Source organism: Trachemys scripta, chromosome 4 (assembly GCF_013100865.1).
Source record: "Trachemys scripta elegans isolate TJP31775 chromosome 4, CAS_Tse_1.0, whole genome shotgun sequence".
NCBI lineage: Eukaryota > Metazoa > Chordata > Testudines > Emydidae > Trachemys > Trachemys scripta.
In genome coordinates, this window is record NC_048301.1 from 42,754,455 (window position 1) to 42,774,338 (window position 19,884).

Consider the following 19,884-nt stretch of genomic DNA (forward strand, 5'->3'; position numbering starts at 1 on the left):
TCCCCTAACTGCCCCCTCCTAAGCCCCCCCCCCCAGGACCCTACCCCCTACCTGTACCCTGACTGCCCAAAACTTTCTCCACTCCCCCCAAAAAGCCCCCCCCCATGAACTCCCGACCCCACCCCGTTTCTTGACTGCCCCCTCCAGAACCTCCCTGCCCCTTCTCCTGCCCCCTGGCCCCCTTACCCTGCTGCTCAGAACAGGGTGTTGGGCTCTGTGCGAGCCGGACACGTGGCTGCGCTCCCCAGCACAACAAAACCCGGTCCCTGGCCCTGCACAGTGCTGCCGGACCGGGCTGCAGGGGAGAGCTGCCGGCTCAGAATGCAGGGCGGAGCTCCTCTACGGCTGCTCCGGAGTCCAGCCCGGGACTTTCCTGCAGCCCTCCCAGCCGCTCGCTCTGCTCTGCTGGAGGAGGGGGGAAATCCCGGACATTTTGAGTGCTTTACAAAGTCCCCCCGGACGCTATTTTTAGCACAAAAAGGAGGACATGTCCGGGTAAATCCGGACGAATGGTAACCCTAGACGAGGGTGGCAGAGGCACTCCCAGAGGACATGGGTTGGGGTGATGCCCTCGTTTGCCAGTCTAAGGGTATCTCTGCCTTCCTGTGGCTGCAGATCAAGACGAGTGTGAGAATGAAATGTCCTGCGTGAATGGTGAGTGTCTGAACACAGCCGGCTCCTTCCACTGCTTCTGCAGCCTCCCCCTGGTGCTGGATGTGACCCGCAACCGCTGCATCAACGTCTCCAACAGGGCTGGTGAGTGGGGTTGGCCAGCAGGCTGGGTGTTGCTGCAGGGCCTCAGGGGAGATGGGTTTGCACGCATGATCTGCACCATCCTGGCTGGGCCTGCAGTGCAGGCTGCACCCCAGGACCTCCATGTATGCCTCTTCGGAGAGGGAAGCATAGACATAAAGTGCAGAGTGGTGGAGTAGCCCATAGGCAAGGTGGTGCTGCACACGGGGGAGCAGGGGCTGTGGGGTACAGTGCCAGACTCAAGGGGGAATGTTGCATGCAGGGATCTGTGCAGAATCTGAGGATCGCTGTATATGAGGCATGTTGTGGGAGGGGCAGTGTGCTGGCTGGGTCTGAAATTCAGTGCACGGGGTGTGAGTGCGGGACACAGTCTGGGAGCAAAACACTGGGCATGGCACTTTCCTAAGGGATCCCAGGAGACCTAGTGGATGTCCCCATGGCATTCTTTGTTCATCTCACGAACAGAAGACCTGGATGAACATGAAATCCACCTGGACATCTGTTGGCAGAGAGTCTCCAACTACATCTGCAACCAGCCACTGCGGGGGCGACGGACCACGTACACCGAGTGCTGCTGCCGCTATGGCGAGGCCTGGAGCCAGGACTGTGCACTCTGCCCCCATAGGGCCTCTGGTGAGAATGCACAGTCACAGGAATGAGGGGACAGGCTTGCTCAGGGACTGTGGAGCCTTTGGCCTCTAGCCTCCTGCTAGTCAAACCCTGCAACGGTCAGCAGTGAGTGAAAGTTGTTGTGGGCTGTGGATGAATGGAAAGGGGGCTCTCCCAGCAGACCTCAGTGAGCAGGTGTCCACATCCCAGAAACCAGTCACACAATGTGTCATCAAATGCCCCCTTATTAGCAGCCAAGGACTGAATGTGCCACAGGGAATGAATTCTCCTGTCACTCCTAGGAGAGTTCCCTCTGACTCAGGGCTGAGGTGGCATGTGAGTCCTTTGCTTGAATGTATCTGAATGATGGCACTTAGTGTCACAGCACCCCTAGTACTGCGCTGAGGCACTGGAGTTTGTATTGACTCCGAGGGGAGTCTCCACTACTCAGTCACCCTCACTGCTCCCTGCAGTAGCTAGGTGTTCCGGAGCAGGAGGGGTTCCCCTCCAAGAGTGTACAAGGCCAAATCCTGCTTAGGTTGTAAGATCTGACAGAGTCCCAGCCCAGGGGGCTCTTTGTGGCAGGTATCCAACCCCCTTGGTCATGGCTTGGAGTGTGGGTTCCACATACCTTGCAAATCCCATAAGGACCCTGGGACCCTTGCCTGGCCTTTGCTCTTCCTGGGCTTGGCCTTTCTCTGCTCAGCCTGAGTCCATCCCTGATGCAACCCCCCCACTTAGCTCATGCCTGGACAGTCAGGGGCTTACCCTCCTTCGTGCCATGGTGCTAAGCTGCCCCTTCCCTCTCTCTCCACCTCCAGAGGAATTTGCTCACCTGTGTAACGTGGCCAGGGGAGAGACTGAGAGAGAGGCTGGACTCCAAGAAAGGCCCGGATACGAGTATGGACCAGGCCTAGAAGACTCTCATTATGGACTCTATAGCCCAGACTTAGGGCCCTATTACAATTACCTGAGTCCTGAGTATGGAGCCCCTGATGCCAGCTTCCCCCAGAGAGAACTGAGCAGTGAGGTTGGTGGCAGCACATTCCTACGCACTCAGCTCCATCCAGCGCAGTCCCAGCCCCGCTACCTGCCCAGCCAAACTGGTGAGTACTGAAGAAGACCAAGAGGTGTCCTGGTGGCTTCCTCTAGGTTCAAGCTGTGCCCAGAAAGTAACCCTCTCATTCTCCTAAAGCCAGCCTGGACAGGGCCCCATCTGTGTTATCCAGACCAATATCCATATCTGCTGCCCCTGGCCCCTCTACGTCACCCACCTGCCAGGCTGATGGTTTTCTGTTCCCCTGTGGGCATAAAACCTTCTCCATCCCCCAGCGTGTTCCCTGTAGGCTGATGGACCCTCTGTATCTACAGGGCATTTTGACAGCTTTGAGGGACTCCAGGCAGAGGAGTGCGGCATTCTGAATGGCTGCGAAAACGGGCGCTGCGTGCGCGTGCAGGAGGGCTACACCTGCGACTGCTTTGACGGCTTCCAGCTGGACATGACCCACATGGCCTGTGTAGGTGAGTGGCCCCAAATGGTGAGAGAAATGGCTCCGCAGAGGGTAGGAGGTGGGCTAGCTGCCTGCCCTCCACCCCCACAGCTAAAATAATGGTTTTGAGGAGTGCTGGCTGAGCTCTGCAGCTCCCAGTCACTTCTGCTGTGGAGCTCAGCGCATGCAGCCCTCAGCCATTCCTTACCTCCTGCTGCCCCCTAGCGTCACTGCCTGGGAATGGCAGTTGTCACTGGAGCGCCATAGGACCAGGGCTTGTGAAACCGCACCCAGAGGGTCTCCCCACCCCCACTCCGACTGTGTTCCCATCACAGAACTGCAGGGACGAGAACCAGGGTCCGGGCAGGAGGGACCCCTTTCCTCAGCACCCAGGGCTGTCACTCTAATCAGGGCATCAGCCACATTCCTGGCACATGTGGCTGGGTCATACAGCCTGACTGAGGCGAGATTCACACAAGGCCTGGATCTGTCATAGGAAGGGGGACCCCCCACTCACTCAGTATGGGGGGGGGGCTGTGGGCAATGAGGGGGAACCCTGTCTGCTCAGTCCTGGAAGTGGGGGTGCTGTGGAGAATGAGGGGGAACCCTGCTCGCTCTGTGTGTGGGGGAGCTGTGGGGAGAAACAAAGGAAAATTAAAAGTTCAGGGAAATGAAAAGTGGAGAAGAAGAAGGGATCTAGGAAACAAAGTGAGGGCAAAACGGGTTGGAGCTGTGTGCGCTCTAGTCAGTCGGGGCAGCCTCCCTGTGGTGCTAGCACACCATGAGCACTGGTGCAGACTGGGTACAGGTGCTTTGGCCACCTGTCACGTAGCAGTGCTCTCAGCAGATCTAACCAACATGGTATTTAAAAGCCGGTGGCTCTTGGGCCTGCACTGCACTAGCACTCCTGCCCCAGAAAAGCTGTTCTAGACAAAAGGCCTCCATCAGCACTCTGGAACAGCTGTAAAGTTAATAAAACACTCATTTGTTTGCTCAGTGCAAGGTTCATTGCCTGTATTTTGGTCCCTGAGGTGATAATCAGCCCCTTTCAGGGCCACCCCAGAGGTGCCCTCGTCTCTGTTTCCCAGCAACCTTGTCAAATCAGCAAGAGGAATTTTGCAAAACCAAAATCACCCTTTCCTCCAAATCTTGTTTAGCACATCTCATTCTTAAGAGAGGGAGCACAAAGCATTCTTCTTGTGGTGATCTGGATGGGGGGCAGTTTATATCATGGGGGTGCTGAGTGTGGGGGAGCCCTATGTAGGGTGAGGTTGCTGGGCATGAGGGAGCACTGCAGCATGGGGTCACGGGGTTGCTTTACAATGTGGGGGTGCTGAGTTTGGGGCAGCGATGTGTCGCTTGGGGGCAGAGCTGTAACTAGGTATTTTTGCGCCCGAGGCAAAAATATAAAATTGCGCCCTCCCCCAGGGCCGGCAATTCGGCGGCGGGTCCCTCAGTCCCTCTCGGAGGGAAGGGCCTGCCGCCGAAGAATGAATGAAGCGGCGGCGGTGGTAGAGCCTGTGATTTTGGGGGGTCTAACTCATGATTTTTGACTGCTTGGGCTGGTAATGTTGCTTCCAAGATGGTCTTTGGTTCCAGTCCAGTTCCAATCCAGCGGGGGACTCACAGGTTAAGAGAGGAGGGAGGTGCTGGATATCAGCAGTGGCCACTAGGGATCAGCATGTGTCCGGAGAATGCTGGGAGTTCAGGTTTGCAGGGCAGGATCAGGGGTGGCGGGTTTGTAGAAATTTTGGTGGTGCCCCAAACCCCGCCCAAGGCTCTGGGAGGGAATTTGGGTGAGGGAGGAGGTCTGGGGTGCAGGCCCTAGACTGGGGCAGGGGATTGGGGTGCAGGCTCTGGGAGGGAGTTTGGGGATGGGAGGGGGTGCAGAGGGAGGGGGTGCAGGTTCTGGGAGGGAGTTTGGGGATGGGAGAGGTGCAGAGGGAGGGGGTGCAGGGGTGAGGGCTGTGGGTTGTGGCTGCAGATGAGGGGTTTGGAGTGTGGGAGGGGCTCAGGGCAAGAGTAGGGGTGAGGGCTCTGGGGCTGGGAATGGGAGGTTTGTGGTGTGGGGGGGCTTAGGGCGAGATTAGGAGTGTGGGGGTGAGGGCTCTGGCTGGGGCTGGGAATGGGAGGTTTGGGGTGTGGGAGGGGCTCAGGGCTGGGGTGTGGGGGGATGAGGGCTCTGGCTGGGACTGGGGATAAGGTGTTTGGGGTGCTGGAGGGGCTCAGGGTTTGGGCAGAGGGTTGAGGGTGCGGTGGGGGGTGAAAGCTCTGACTGGGGGTGTGGGCTCTGGGGTGGGGCAGGGCTGGGGATGAGTTTGGGGTGCAGGCAGGCTGCTCTGGGACAGGGGCCAGAGAGGAGGATTCCCCCCAGCCCTTTCTCTGCCGGCAGCAGCAAGTTCTGGGGGAGGAGTCCCCCTTTCCTGCCCCCCAGCAGCACACTCACCCCCACCACTGTCACTGCATGTGCTCCTAGGGCCCCTCTCAGGTCCAGGAATCTCCCTCTCCTCCCCCGTGGTGGGTGCCGGAGGGCGCTGCATGTGCCTCCTTCCCTGCTGTTGCCCCTGACTGTAGCTTCACTGGGGGTGAGGGATGGGGTTGCCTCCTTGCCCAGTATGGGGCAGGAGCGGTGACTGCGGGCAGGGGGGTGGGGTGATGGACTGTGCTGTTGGAGGGTCCCATTGGAAAATAAAAGGGTCTGAGGGGGAAGGGCAGGCTCAGTCAGTCTGCCCTGGCAGTCGAGATGGGGGGCACTAGGACCCTGCGGGAGCAGTTGCTCCAGGGGAAAGACAGGGACTCTCTGCTCCAGGGCTGCGGAAGGGGGGGAGCAAGTCGGGGCCGGGAGACACTCCGGGGAGGCATGGAGGGAGGGGAGATCACCTGGGTTATAAATACCTCTGTGCCGGCAGCTTTTTTTTTCCTCTCCACCACTTTCTGCGCCCCCTCACCCCCGACTTTGTGTGCCCGAGGCAAGTGCCTCACTCGCCTCGCCCTTGTTACGGCGCTGCTTGGGGGTGCTGGGCATGGGAGGTTTGGTGAGCCCTACGCAGCATGGAGATACTGGGTGTGAGGGGTTGGAGGGCTCCTTGCAGTGGGGGTGTTAGGTGTGGGGGAGCTCTGTCTGGTGTGGGGCCATGGAGGTGTTGGGTTTGGAGGCTATTGCAGTGTGGGTGCTGTGCTGCAGAACACAGCTTTCAGTCTTTTTTCCCTTCCCTCTCCTTTCAGACATTAACGAGTGTGAGGAGGTGAGCAGCCCTGAGCCCCTGTGTGAGGGCGGCACCTGTGAAAATACAGAGGGCTCTTACCGCTGCAACTGCTCACCTGGCTTTGTGGTGCAGGCTGAGCCCCACCGCTGTGCTCCTGCACCCGCCCAGAGCCCGGAGGCAGCACAGCTTTAGGGGAGTGATGGGGCAAGGGTGGCCCCCCTCAGACACTCTGCTGGTACCTGGATCCATCGGCTGGAGAGAGGCCCCCTGGGACTGCAGTAGCTTTGATGCCCTTTGCTCGTCCCCCAAAGCGCACAACCTTCTTGCCACACCTCGCCTGGCTGGGCCCATAGGGACATAGTCCAGGGTAGAGAGCTCCAAGCATCTGCAGCCACCTCCCTGCCTGGTCTGCTCACCACCAACCTCCTGCTTCTGCCACAACATGGACCCACAGGGCCCCCCACTCCCTTCCCCCACCAACCTGCAGGGCCCCCCTCCTCTGCACAGACCTGTGAGGCTCACCATTATTGAAATGGCTAAACAGGCCTTAAACTAAGGAACTCTAGCAGCTGAAGCTGCAGAAGGGCAGCACCTTCCCCCAGCTCCTCAGTAACCGGTGTGAATAGCAGAGAGAAGCCTCAGCCCTTCCCCAGTACCTGGCAGAGGGGTTGATAGCAAATCATGCTGTCCTGTTTGAGGGCTCACAGGACCCTTCACCCCACTCCCACCCATAGTCTGGAGCCTTCATAGTTGCCAGTGTTACCCCTCATTGCTTTAGCTGGTGTCTTTGCCCTGGCCCAAAGCACAGCCTGGTGCATGAACCCCAGGCCTGGGAGCTTGAGTGTGAGGAGGGCCAGCTCCAGCTTTGTACAGCTGCCACCTGTCCTCTGGAGGTGGCTTGGACGTGGAGCCCAGCAGGTTTGAAAGGCCTGGGGAACCTGCTCTCCCTGGGCACAAGACTTTCACCCCTGCACTTTGTACGATTGCCTTGCAGTGGAATGGGGTTCCAGCTTTGTAAAGCTGTTGGTGGCTTTTCCTAATGGAATCTGCTAGGGAACATCTGTTGTTAAATAAAATGTTTATTCAGGGCCCTATGGCTCAGACCCTGGGGTTGGTCAGGACAATCCCTGCCTCATCTCTGCCTAGCCTGACAGCTCAGACCCTGGGAGGAGTCCATACAAGATGATGATGCACACAATGCAGCAGCAGCACCTTCCTTTAATTCCCCAGTGGAGGACCACTGTCTTCTAGCAAGGTTTGCCCAGACTCTCTCTTTCAGGGGAGGTGGCCCTTCTAAATTTAAGGTACACAGCCCTGAAGGGACATTTTACAACTAGATGGTGAGTAGCCTTAACTCCTGTTATGTTTTTCCTTTCATATAACTGAGGGGAGATCATATTGCCAGAGCCCACGTGCCAGGCTGGATTCAAGCTACCTCCTCCTAACAGCACGTTGCAGGGGCTGGCTACCTCCCCAGCTGGGCTGTCATCCACTCCTCTTGCATGATAGTGGCATCTCTGACCCCAGCTTGAAGATACCTCCTTACGCTGGCCACCCCATCACACAATGCAAAACAGGAAGATGGCAGTTTTTAATTGAGCCTTTATTAAAAGGAAAGTTATAAAAAGAGGTTAGGGGTGAAGAGCCCCCAGCAGCAGCTCCATGTAAGTTAGCAGACAGTGCAAATCACTGGTTAGTCAGAGTCAGCCCTGCAGAGATGCTGTGTGTGGTTTGGGTTTGCGCCTGCACAGAGGAAGCCTTCTCCCAGCTGTAGAGTTGCTGGCCACTGCTGGGCCAAGGAGACCCCAGTGCGCATGGAAGACAAGTGGCAGTGCCAGTTCCCCTCTCTTCCCCCTCCATTGGCTCTGGATGGCAGATGCAGGTCACAGGAATACTCTGGTCATGACTGAGCAGGAGAAAAGCAGAGGGACGCAGTAGCATTCTATCCGGGCAGGCACTCAAGGGTTAATAGCAGCTGACACCAGCCCCCGTGCATATGAGAGAGAGAGAGAGAGAGAGATCTCTGTGATGCTCATTTCAAGCAGACAAAAACCTCCACAGAGCTCCAGCAGGGTGCTGCTCAGCCACTGCCACCACAGGCTGCCAGACTCTGCTCCCACTCAAGCTGCAGGGAGTTGAGCCCTCTGCCTATTGATGCCCCTGCAGCGACTGCACCTCAGCTTTGGGAGAACACCATGCTGGCTGCTTGGAGGCTGCAGAATTTTGAAGCAGATGCCAGGAAATGCCCATTATACAAGAAGAGTCTGACCCAGGTTTTCCCCTCTACCCTCCCCCAAAGCCACCCACAGGGCAAGCAGGGCTCCTTAGCTGGTGATCTGGACAGGTATCTTCCAGCAGAATAGCATCTGGCCTTGGTCATCAATCAGCTCCCACCGGACAATCAGTTTAATCTGGAAGAGACAAAGAAAGTGAGAGTGTGCAGGGAGTTGCTGGTTCTCAGGCATGGGGGCAGTCTGAGTTTCTTCGTGGGGTGGGGAAGGAGAGAACCCACCCCTCTGTCCCCAATTATGGAAGGAACTGCACCTCTGGAAGCAGACAGAGCCAAGTGAGTTGCAGCAGGCCAATTCCAGTTATGCTGTACCCCCAGAACATCTTGCACTCTAAGCAGGGTTGGCTGGGAGACCTCCAAGGACTAGCACTCCACCCTCCAAGTCAATACTGACCCTACTGCGATGATAGAGGGCCTTGTACTGTGTCTCAGTTAAGAAAAGTCCTGGCCCTTTGAGCTGAAATTTTCATTAAGCTCCCCACCACCATGAGGCACTAGGGAGGAGCTGGTGCAGGGCCATGACTGAGTCACAGGCTCTGGAAGGAGGTTATATAGAAGCAGTATCCAGAAAGGGGCCTGCAAACACTGTACGCACCTTCCCCAACCCCTGCAGTCACAACCAAGCTGCTTCCCCTGACAGGTCTGGCCTGGGGTCAGGAATTAGAGACTGGTTTTGGAGAGAATGGTGCTTGAAGCAGAAGTGACTCCTGACAGGTGACCTCAACCACTCACTTTTCCTGAGCCCCCACCCATGCACCCCCTATTCCCAAGGGTAAAAGGGCCTCCTTGCTCAAGGGCATGATGTGGGGCTGAGAACCTGACCAGGCTGGGTAGCTCTAAGACCTGGAGCTGGCTGGTGGGTCACTTACATTGGGGTACTCGCTTTTCACAGGGAGCTTGTTCAGGTAGCTGTAGGAATGGCCTTGCTCAATGGGGCACTGGATCCCACTCTTGCATCCATCAGGCTCAGGGATAGGAAAGGGTACGTCCACATGGAGTATCTCCCCATACACTTTCGCTTTGCTGCCCTGGCTCTTGATCTCTGCAGAACAGGGAAAGGGATGAGAGGGAGACGAGCAGCTGCCCACAGCTCCAGAGCTATTCGGGCAGGGCACTATTTCCACCCCGTGCAGCGTCCCCTGCAGCTCATGGGGATGCAGTGTAGGATGAGGTCACCAATAGATGCTCTTCATTTCTCTCCTACCATGAGAACACTTCCCAACCATCCTTCCTCACATCTCCAACTGCTGCAGGCAAGTCCCAGGGATGAAAAGTAGTTACCTCCCCTTCTGCCCTCCCATCTCCACCCACTGCTGCAGAGAAGCCACCACCCCCATAGAAGCTCAACCCCTAAAGTAGCATATTCTGGTCTTACTGCTGGAGAAGGTGACATTGACGCTGTAGGACGTCCCTTTCTGGAGCTGGCAGGGCTGTGTAGGGCAGGGGCTCACGTTCACTTCTGTGATGCTCCCATCTTTGGAGCCTGCAAGAACAAACAAGAACTTGGTTATTTTAGGGCCCTGTTACCCATAGTCAGAGGCCTCCAAGCAGCATAACACCCAGTCCTAGTGTACATGACACGCACACACCAGCAATGCCAGACATGGCATAAAACACCCCCCCCAAAGGAAAGAGTCTTGGAGACTAGTGAGGCTCCAGCTAGAGCTACTTTGTAAACAAACTGGAGAGAGTCCAGAGGAACTCAATAAAAATGAGATGTTCAGAAAACATGACCAATGGCCAATTCTTTTAACCCTTCCTCCTGTTTACTTTAAAGAGGAGAAGGCAGAGCGGGGACCTAATAAATCTTCAAATATGTGAAAGGTTATTATAAAAGGACAGTGATCAATTGTCTCCATGGCCACTGAGTGTAGGACAAGAAGTCATCAGCCTAGTCTGCAGCAAGGGAGATCTAGATTAGACACAAGCTTGTTAATGAGGAGTAAGGCTACGATTTAGTCTCAGAAGTCACAGAATCCAAGTACCCTTGAGCTCCCGGCCACCGCAGGTGGTGGGGGGACCCCGCAGCCCCCCAGCTGCTGCAGACAGTAGGCCTCCACAGCTCCTAGCCATGGGCAGCAGGGGATTCCAACATCCAATCCACAGTGGGGGCCCCTAGAGCTCCTAGCCCCGCTGCAGGCCGTATAGGGACCTGCAGATCCCCATTTTGTCTGATATTTTTAGTAAAAATCAGGGACAGGTCACCGCTTCCATGTACTTTTCTTTATTGCCCGTGACCTGTCCCCGACTGTTACTAAAAATATCTGTAACAAAATCTTAGCCTTAATGATGAGGATAGTTAAACAAAGGAAGAGGTTAACTAGGGAGACCGTGGAATCCTCATCTGTGGAGGGTTAAGACAGGTTGGAGAAAACTCCCTGCTATGGATGCTCTAGGTTTACTTGGCCCTGCCTCAGCAGAAAGAGGGGGGATGGGGATGATGATGATGTACATCAGAGAGGTCATTTAGTCCATGTCCCAGAGGCGTTGGGAGCTTTGTACAGCGAGGAGACTCACCCCCTCTGCACAAAGAAGGTGCTTTGTGATTAGGTTGAAGTAGGACAAATTGGGGGGTGGAGAGGAAGGAGGAGGCAGAGATGTGGATTGCTTAGGTTTGAAAGTTTCCCTAGTGATGGAGTGGGAACCCTATTAGGTGGGACAACTAAAGATCTTGCCAGGGCAAGGTCCACACTGGCAAATTGGGTGTTAGCAGCTCTAACTCTCCAGGGGCACCAAGTCAAACTTTTGAGAAGGGGGAGGGGGCAAGTAAATTCCAGTCCCTACCTCTCTTCCATCAGGGACCCCCTTCTACTCCCCACACTACACACTCACACAGAGCCCTCAGGGACCCTCTCTCTCAACCAGGAGTCTCCCCTGTCTCTTTTTCATAGATACCAACCCAGAAGGGACCATTGGGATCATCTAGTCCAGGGGTTCTCAAACTGGGGGTCAGGAGGTTATTACATGAGGGGTCACGAGCTGTCAGCCTCCACCCCAAACCCTGCTTTGCCAGCATTTATAATGGCATTAAATACATTAAAAAGTGTTTTTAATTTATAGGGGGGGGTTGCACTCAGAGGCTTGCTATGTGAAAGGGGTCACCAGTACAAAAGTTTGAGAACCACTGATCTAGTCTGACCTTTTGTGTCACACAGGCCATAGACCTTCCCCAAAATAATTCCTGGAGCATATATTTTAGAAATTGCCAGAGAGCGAGAACCCACCACAGCCCTTGGTAAGTTGTTCCAATGGTTAATTACTCGCACTTAAAAATTTAGAGCGTCAAGGTGGGTGAGGTAATATTTACGTTTTATTTCCGGTCTGAATGTGTCTAGCTTCAAGTTCCAGCCATTAGATCGTGTTATACTTTCTTTGCTAGACTGAAGAGCCCATTATCAAATGTTGGTTCCCCATGTAGGTACTTTTAGACCGTAGTCAAGTCACCATTGCGTGAGTCGATGCTATCAGGAAGTGAGTTCTTCGCAGACTCCCCTGTGTTCTGTCGTACAGAAAGACTCTCTGTGCACCAGGTTGCAAAACCATTTGGCCTGGCAGCCCCCCATCTGGACAGAGAAATGTCTGGGCCAAGGTTGAGTAGCATTGTAACTCTGCATCAGGTCACAACGCCACTCACTGAAATTTGGCCCAGCTGTGTCAACGTCTGAACAGAGGGATGGCTGGGTCAAATTTCAGAAGCATTGCAATGCTCTGGACCGCTCCTGCAGCAGAGTACTGATTTAGTACGAGACTACTGCTTAAGGATGTGCAAAAACTGGGAGGAGGAGACATGTTCCTCCCCCTCCCATCGGCACCACAGTTTGTATTGGGCTATAAAAGATGCTTTTCAACGGGCCATAGAGAAAAGCAAAACCCTGCTCTGGAACACAGGGAATCTGAGTGGGTGTGTAACACCGCCAGACCCCGGGTGTCGGCGCACGGGATCGAACCTGGGACCTCTGGAGCTTAGTGCATGAGCTAAAAGCCATATGGCCATTAGCTAAGGCTGTAGAGCAAACTCAATCTCTAAGAGGTCTCAGTGCCACTAGATGGGACAGAACACCACACCGTGGTGGTGTGTGGGTTACAAGTGCAGGGCAGCATGAAGTAACCAGGTCAGCAGAATGACCTGCTGGGGTGTAACAGGTTGGGTTTCAGGAGATGGCAGCACAATGTACCGCTCCAAGCCTTTTCTCTAACTATATTTATGGGGAGACAGTGCCAGCCACGGGGGCAGCATGGGCTCGGTGAAGGAGATCAACTAACACTTTGGACTGGAAGACAGACTATTAGGGACTATTTAATCCAGATCCCTGATGCTTGCACAGGATTGTTCCCCACCTCTTCTAGTGCAATGGCCTCCAGCAATGGACCTGAGGACAAGGCAGGAGGCAGAAGAAAATACTGGGTGAGTTGCAGGGACTGCAGGGGAAGGTGGAAATACCAGCTTCTGTAAGTAAACAGGGCTAGAGACAAGAAGGGGAAACTTGGACTTAGTGCAGGGGTCTCAAATTCCCAGCCCGCAGGCCATCTGTGGCCCATGAGCCTCCCCAATGTGGCTGTGGGGCTCCAGCAGTTTTGGAGCCAGATCTCTCCCTTGGCTCCACCTGCCACCCCCAGCCACTCCCCCCTCAAGGGCCCCACCATCGCAGCGGTGCTAAGCGACATCTACCTGCTCGCTCCAGTGGCTGCCAACCCCTCCCTGTGGCCCAGGGGTGGGGCGGGGCTATGTCGCTACACGCTGCCCCCGCCCCAAGTGCCCCTGCGGCCAATGGGACACTGCAGGGGCAGTGCCTGGGGCAGAAGCACATGGAGGCCCCAGGCCCACCCCACCTTAGAGCCCAGGTAAGCACCACACCCCCAACCCCCTCCCAGAGCCTGCACCCACATCCCTCCCCACACACCCCCTCCCAACCCCCAAACTCCCTCCCAGAGCCTGCACCCCAATCCCCTACCCCAGACCTCCTCCCCCACCCAAACTCCATCCCAGAGCCTTAAGCAGGTGGAGTTTTTTGGGGAGCGGGTTCTGGGCAGCATGAGTGACATTGGCCCGCTGGGAGAATTTGAGGACTGGCACTGGCCCTAAGGTAAATTGAGATTGAGACCCCTGGTTTAGTGGGAAAGTCAGTACAGAGATTCAAGGAGGGGGAAACATGGTAAGAACAGCCAGAAAGGAAGATCATGGGGGATGAAATGGAGGGGAGAAGGAAGAATCTGCAACTGTCACGGCAGGGAAACAGAGGATGAACTAGCGCAGTGGTCTCCAAAGTGGGGTGCGTGGCAAGAGGAGCGGTTTTTTTTTTGGTTGTTTTTTTTTTTTGCTTCAGCAAAAATGGTAGAGCCGGCACGGCAGGGGGTGTGTGCTCAACATTTTTTTTTACTGATATGGGTGCGTGATCAAAAAAGTTTGGAGACCACTGCCCTAGCGGATGAGCAGTGGGGAGACGAAAGGACACCGGTTGCAGAGAAGGGAGTTATAAGTCAACACTGGCCTTGGTGGGACAGAAAGGAGGCCAGGCTCTGCTTGGTGACAGACATGACAATTGTGTCTACAGAGGAAGAAGGGGGTCTAGTTAAGTGGCCAAGTGTCCTCACTCTCCGGTCTAGTGACTATGAAGGGTTTTGTCTTGTCTATACCAGTGTGTCCCCTGAAATACACGTCCTTCAGGGGAGGGAACAGACTACGTACTGGGCTTCGCTCTCTGCAGACACTTCAGATTATACGCAGACAGACTCTACTGCTGTTTGTCTAGACTGAATGGGATAAGGCAAGTTTAGTAATATTTTTAAAGTAGTGTTTCACCTGGGAGCACTGGAGTGCAACACAAGATCAACTAAACTTCCTCATCAGCAAGGTAGTGCTGTCAGTGGGTGGGCATGCACTCTGCAAGCCCTAAAGACAGGCGGTGGCAGACAAAGGCAGCATTGAGTATTTATCAATACCAGGGAACTCCTACTCTCTTGCAGAGTACAATGCTTATGATAAAGCTTTAGAGTTCTCTTGCTTCACTGCATTGGGGGAGAAATTTAGCTTTAACTCAATTACTGAGATATTAGTTAAGGAAGTTTGTTACTAAACTCAATGTGACCAACACAAAGCAACCTTGGAGAGATCTTTCTAATTATCCAAAAAAGCCCAGTTTCCAGTCTTTTCTCAGCCTTTGAGAAAGAGCAATCTGTCATTTTATAACACCGTATCTTGTTTATGGAGGCCAGAGGTGAGTTAGATTGGAGGGAGGGAAGGTCACTTCATCTCTTTACTCCCCATATCACCTTTGTCTTTATTTTAACAAAAACACTGGGTCAATGTGACCTCCCCATAGAAGCTAGATATTGAGCCATGGTTCATACAAAAGCCAATACATAATGTTTGTGTTGGCTTATCAACAGGTCTGCCATCATTCATTAGGATTCCTATGTCTTTCTCAGCATGACTAGTCACTGGTTTCTCCCTGCTCCACCCTGGGAGAGGCTGGGGGGGGGGGAAGAGAAGTCATTAGGAAACTATCCGAATCTTTAGGCAACTAAATACCTTTAAAAAACAGTCCCTTCCTGCCTTTATTCTCCATAGGCCTCTGTGTTATTTCTCTGCCCCAACTGGTCTCTGAACGCTACCCAATGTAGTGTTATTGCTCAACTTTGCTGATATGCTCTTTATACACCTTTCAGATCAGTGCGATTGTTTCACAAGATGGACATGCCTGGATCAATGTAGCTTACAGAATCCCACTGGATACCATCCCCTAACTTGTTATCTTGCCATTTACCATTATCCATTGTTCAGAGACAGTTATCACCACAGAACCCAGCAGTCTCTCTATCAGAAGCAGGGCCATAGAGTACAAAGTGCAGTACAAACAAGACTAGCTCCTTAGGTGCCTAACTGGCCCTTTAGACCCAACATTTAAGTGCCAGTGACACTAACAGAACCCTGCTCAGCTGCTGCCTAACTCTATAGGAACCTATGGGGATTTAGACTCCTATAAAGGAGGAGGGCTATAGGAGGGATAGCTCAGTGGTTTGAGCATTAGCCTGCTAAACCCAGGGTTGTGAGCTCAATCCTTGAGGGGGCCACTTAGGGATCTGGGGCAAAATCAGTACTTGGTCCTGCTAGTGAAGGCAGGGGGCTGGACTCAATGACCTTTCAAGGTCCCTTCCAGTTCTAGGAGATAATAATTAATGGAGATATCCTATTATTATATTTCTGCCAGTGGGCACGTATAAAATGATCTCAGTCCTGATGCCATCCCACAGCTAATAAGCTGCTTAGAGCCCTTGCTCACACCTAAGCCCCAGTGGGATTCTCTTCTCCCTCTTATGGGTGCCAATCCATTAGGCAGGCTCACAGTACACTTAACTCACACAAAGGACAGCTGGAGGGCCACAGGCATGGGTCCCAGAATCCCCACTAGCCCAGTGGTTACAGTACTCAGCTGGGATGTGAGATAGCTGGGATGGAATCCCCATGCTGCCTAATTTGGAGCTGGGACTTGAATATGATTCTCCCACAGCCCAGCTGAGCACCCTGACCACCAGGTTATAGAGTCAGTCTCCCTCTCTGGCCTAGTGAATATTTATACAAAGCAGAACAGCTTCCCACGTAGCCTGGTAGTTAGGACACTCCTCTGGAATGTGGGACACCTGGGTTCAAGTTCTTGCTCCAAGTCAGGCAGAGCAGGGACTTGAAATCAGGCTTCCCACGTCCCCAGTGACGGCCCCAAGCACTGGGCTATTAGCTGTGATGGGGTGGGGCCTACTCTGGGATGACCTGGTTTAGGGCACCTAATATCAGGAGAAGGTTCATAGCTGAGAATCCCAAGCAGAAACAGGTCTCTGGCCTGTCAGTCAGGTGCTTAGGGCTCAGACCAATGGGGGTTAGTTGCTTAAGTATCTTTATGGATCTGGGCCTTAATCCCCACCCCTTTCCCTTGCATTTCACTCCTGGCTAGCTTAGGTAGCTCTCCCCACTCAGCTTGCTGGCTTTTGAGAATCCCTTACATAGGCACCTAAATCTCCCCTAAGGTGAGGCTGCAAATTATTCCACTGGGTGGCAGGGCACCTAAGCATTGCAATGCCCAACTCCTCAATCCACTTTGTGAATCTAGCCCAGGGTCCCTAATCGGAAGAGCTTACAGTTCTAGGATGGCAGCCAGAGAGTTGCTATATATATATATTTGAAATATACTTTGGTACATCCATCAGTGGTAAGTGTAGATTTTCCTGAACTGCCTCCTTCAGCCTACTTCGGTGAGTGTTTGATTCCTTGTAAGTGTCAGTCCCGTGACAGTGTGAGCTCCAAACCATGTTTAAGTTAATGTTTCAGGAACAGGGGCGGCTCTAGGCACCAGCAAAGCAAGCACGTGCTTGGGGCAGCCCATTTGCAGGGGCAGCAGGGATCCAGCATGGGAGCTGAGAACCAACAGGGGGGCCTGGGAGCTGTAGTTCCTTGGTTAGCTCCCTGCCTATAGAGCCAGCCCTCGAGCAGGGAAAGAACTACATTTCCCAGCATTCCCTTGGCCACTACCAACAGGAAAGAGGGGGAGGGAGGTAGCTGAGACCTCATGCTGCAGTGAATGGAAAGCTGCACTGTGAAGGTAGGGATATCATATTTTAACATAAAAAAAATAGGACACTCCATGGGGAGGGAGGGTAGCCCATCTTGCTCCTATCCACTCCCTCTGACTGCCCCCCACAGAAACCCCAACCCATCCAACCCTTCCTGCTCCCTGTCCCCTGATCACCCCCTCCCGGGACCCCTGCCCCTAACTGCCCCCCAGGATCCCACCCCCTATCTAAGCCTCCCTTCTCCTTATCCCCAACTGCCCCCTCCTGAGACTTCCCCCCTAGGACCCCACCCCCTACCTGTCCCCTGACAAGCCCCCGGGACTCCCACACCTATCCAACCACTGCCTGTCCCCTGACTGCCCCCCCAACCCCTGACCCATCTAACCCTCCCTTCTCCCTGCCCCTGACTGCCCCCCCCCCCGAACCTCTGCCCCATCCAACTCCCCAGCCCCCTTACCGTGCCACTCAGACCAGCGTGTCTGGCTCCACACAATGCCAGACACACTGCTGCATACATGCTGCCATGCTCCCCTGCAGAGACACAGCCCCCTCTCCCCCTCCATGCACCTGCCTTCCAGATTTGAACACCTCAAAATTCAGGAGTGCTCAAGCTCAGTTTGGGCAGCTGTTACTTCATTTCTCCCAAATCAAATATACTGATCCACTGTAACTTGCTGTAGAAAAAGTAGAATAAATTGAGCAAGAAATGCTTCCCAGTGGTTATTAGGACTGGAATTGCTATTTTCAACAGCCATTGCCTTTTTTTGTTTGTTTGTTTAAAAGGAAGACAGTGATATTGCATTGGCAAATTCCCCATAGAAAGAAAGAGTGGAAGAAAAGAATAATAAAGGCACCTCAACTTTTCTTCATTTATGTAGGACAGTCTTATAATATGCATCCAGATATCCTCCAGTCACACAAGCTGAAAATTGTTCCACTTTACTGCAGTTCTGTAACCATATGGGAACCAATCCTGTCTGTGTTCTGTGCACATCTAAAATTCCTGCTGAATGACCTGCCGTGGGAGCGAGTTACCCATGACCTAGGGCTGCGATGGCAGGAGGGTGCCGGTGAGGGGGGAGAGAGCCCAGGGCTGGGGCAGCAGGGAGGTCCGGTGAGGAGCCCAGGGCTGGGATGGGGGGCAGCCAACATTTTTTTTGCTTGGGGCGGCAAGAAACCTAGAGCCGACCCTGCTGATTCAAGAAGATTGGAAAACACTGTCGAATGCAGACAGACAGACAGAGATATAATCTCCGGCCCTCTGTCAGGCTATTCATTTTGAAATTCTAACAAAAGCTGGCTAGATGGGGAGAGAGTTGGATGCGCACATGAGGCTGAAGAAGAGAGGATTTCCCATTGCTCTCAAAGGGACACTGGGAAACTGAGCTGGAAACTCCAGGAGTTACTTATTCAATGGGACATGCATGAATTTTCCATGGCTGCTCTCCACAGAAAGAGAGAGTCGGCGACTGCTATCTGCATTTACTGCAAGCCTAGCAGAGACGAGACTGGCTCTATATGACACCTGGCACACATCTGGACACTCACTGAATGCTATTTAAACAATTAACATCGAATAAAATGATTTGGAGAGCTGGTGAAGTTTGAAGTAAGAAATGCAGGTACTTTATGGATCTCCTCGCTGTAGTATCCCAGTCCCTAAATTCACCCTTAGCTCAACAAGCACAGAACCGCTGTTAGGGAGTCTCTCCTTGGTTTCTCAACAGACTAGAGACATACCAGCCACCACAGTCTGTAGCCTAGGACCTAGAAGAGGAACAGGGAGGGAGTGTGCAGCGTCCTACAAGTGCTGTCAATCAGGAAGCAACAAGGTTAACCTGCGTAGCTAAGGACTCCGCTAGGTACCGGAGAAGGGGGTTACAGACACATTAAGTGCTCCCAATGGAGGCCAGGGGATGCTTAGTAAGGGAAAGCTGGAAAAGCCTTGACAGCAACTCCCAGGCGGGCGGGGAGGGCGCTAGGAAACCCTCCAGGGTTGGAGCCAGCCGGCCCAGAGAGGAAAATAGCCTCTCCAAGACTTCCCTACACCTTTCACCCCCTCCCCAGCCCTCCCAGGGGTTCGTGGGCCGGGTTTGCTCCAGTTCGAGCCGCCCCAGCCCGGCGCGGGGAGGTGTGCGGCACCCGACCCAGCTCGCACACGGCCCGGGGCTGCAGGAGCGTGGCATGGCCGGGCGGCGCCAGGCTAGAGCTCGCAGCGCCCGCGGAGCCGGGCAGCAGCCACTCACCGCAGTCCACGAACTTGAGGGGCTCGGCCCGCGCCACGGAGCCGAGGGCCAGGAGCAGAGCCACGGTCAGGGCGAGCATGGTCCAGCCGGCACTAGAGCGGGGAGAGGAGGATCCGGGAAGTGCGGCGCAGCCTGAGTCACCCGCAGGTCACTCGAGAGCCAGCGGCCCTAGACCCGCCCCTGTGCTCAGCTGACTGCGAGGGAGCCGCCCACCGTAGGCGTGGCCGGGCCAGGCGCGGGCAGCGGGGCGCTGGGGGCAGGGCCGGCTCCAGGAACCAGCCCACCAAGCTTGTGCTTGGGGCGGCACCTGGAGGGGGGGCGGCACGGCGCTCCGGCCCCCGGGGAGAGCGGGGCCACGGCCGGGCTCGCCACCCTCCCCCCGGCCGCCGGGGGGAGAGCGGAGCCCCCGCGGGGGCTTGCCGCCCCCCCCCCCCCCCTGTGGGGGGGGGGGGTGGCCGGCAGCTTTTTTGCCTGGGGCAGCAAAAAAGCCAGAGCGGGCCCTGGCTGGGGGTGCCGCTCTGGACTCCTGGCTCTGGGTGCCCTGGCCCAGCCATATCACAGACAAGAAGCCTTTAGCGTGACCCAGCCGGACCGCCACGGGCCAGAGATCCCGGGCCCGGCCGAGCCGCACAGAGGGTTCAAACACCCCACAGAGACATGAGAATGGATTTCTTTACATACATCTGGGAGTGTTTAGTCCCTTTCTGATTTGGGGGTGCAGGGGCGCT

At 54.7% G+C, this 19,884-nt stretch overlaps 2 protein-coding genes across 5 annotated transcripts in view; one reads left to right on the plus strand and one right to left on the minus strand.

Moving 5' to 3' along the window:
* Positions 1–7,176, plus strand: part of LTBP2 (latent transforming growth factor beta binding protein 2) — a 116,931-nt gene extending 109,755 nt beyond the window's left edge. For all 3 annotated transcript variants that reach the window (XM_034768529.1, XM_034768531.1, XM_034768530.1), the window contains 5 exons: positions 616–756; positions 1,219–1,386; positions 2,184–2,468; positions 2,734–2,883; positions 6,078–7,176. In XM_034768529.1, the coding sequence (XP_034624420.1) occupies positions 616–756; positions 1,219–1,386; positions 2,184–2,468; positions 2,734–2,883; positions 6,078–6,250 (917 nt within the window). In that variant the 3' untranslated portion in view covers positions 6,251–7,176. The remainder of the gene's footprint in view (positions 1–615; positions 757–1,218; positions 1,387–2,183; positions 2,469–2,733; positions 2,884–6,077) is intronic.
* Positions 7,177–7,640: 464 nt separating this feature from the next.
* On the minus strand, positions 7,641–19,335 carry NPC2 (NPC intracellular cholesterol transporter 2). Of its 2 annotated transcripts, XM_034768533.1 has the most exons (5): positions 19,157–19,335; positions 9,724–9,831; positions 9,218–9,390; positions 8,366–8,469; positions 7,641–8,033 (listed from the first exon to the last, which is right to left on the minus strand). In XM_034768533.1, the coding sequence occupies exons 1-4, from the start codon at positions 19,233–19,235 to the stop codon at positions 8,383–8,385; spliced, it is 447 nt and encodes a 148-aa protein (XP_034624424.1). In that variant the 5' UTR covers positions 19,236–19,335; the 3' UTR covers positions 7,641–8,033; positions 8,366–8,382. The 2 variants fall into 2 exon arrangements, with proteins under 2 accessions (XP_034624424.1, XP_034624423.1); XM_034768532.1 differs by having other exon boundaries at positions 7,641–8,469.
* Between the last annotated feature and the right edge of the window lie 549 nt (positions 19,336–19,884).

Bases quoted from the DNA above. Each gene is read 5' to 3' on its own strand.
- NPC2 (XM_034768533.1), bottom strand. From the start codon at position 19,235: ATGCTCGCCCTGACCGTGGCTCTGCTCCTGGCCCTCGGCTCCGTGGCG. The intron at 9,391-9,723 runs GTAAGACCAGAA...CCTGTTCTGCAG, and splicing joins CAATGTCACCTTCTCCAGCA to AGATCAAGAGCCAGGGCAGC. The intron at 8,470-9,217 runs GTAAGTGACCCA...TGTCTCTTCCAG, and splicing joins TGAAAAGCGAGTACCCCAAT to ATTAAACTGATTGTCCGGTG.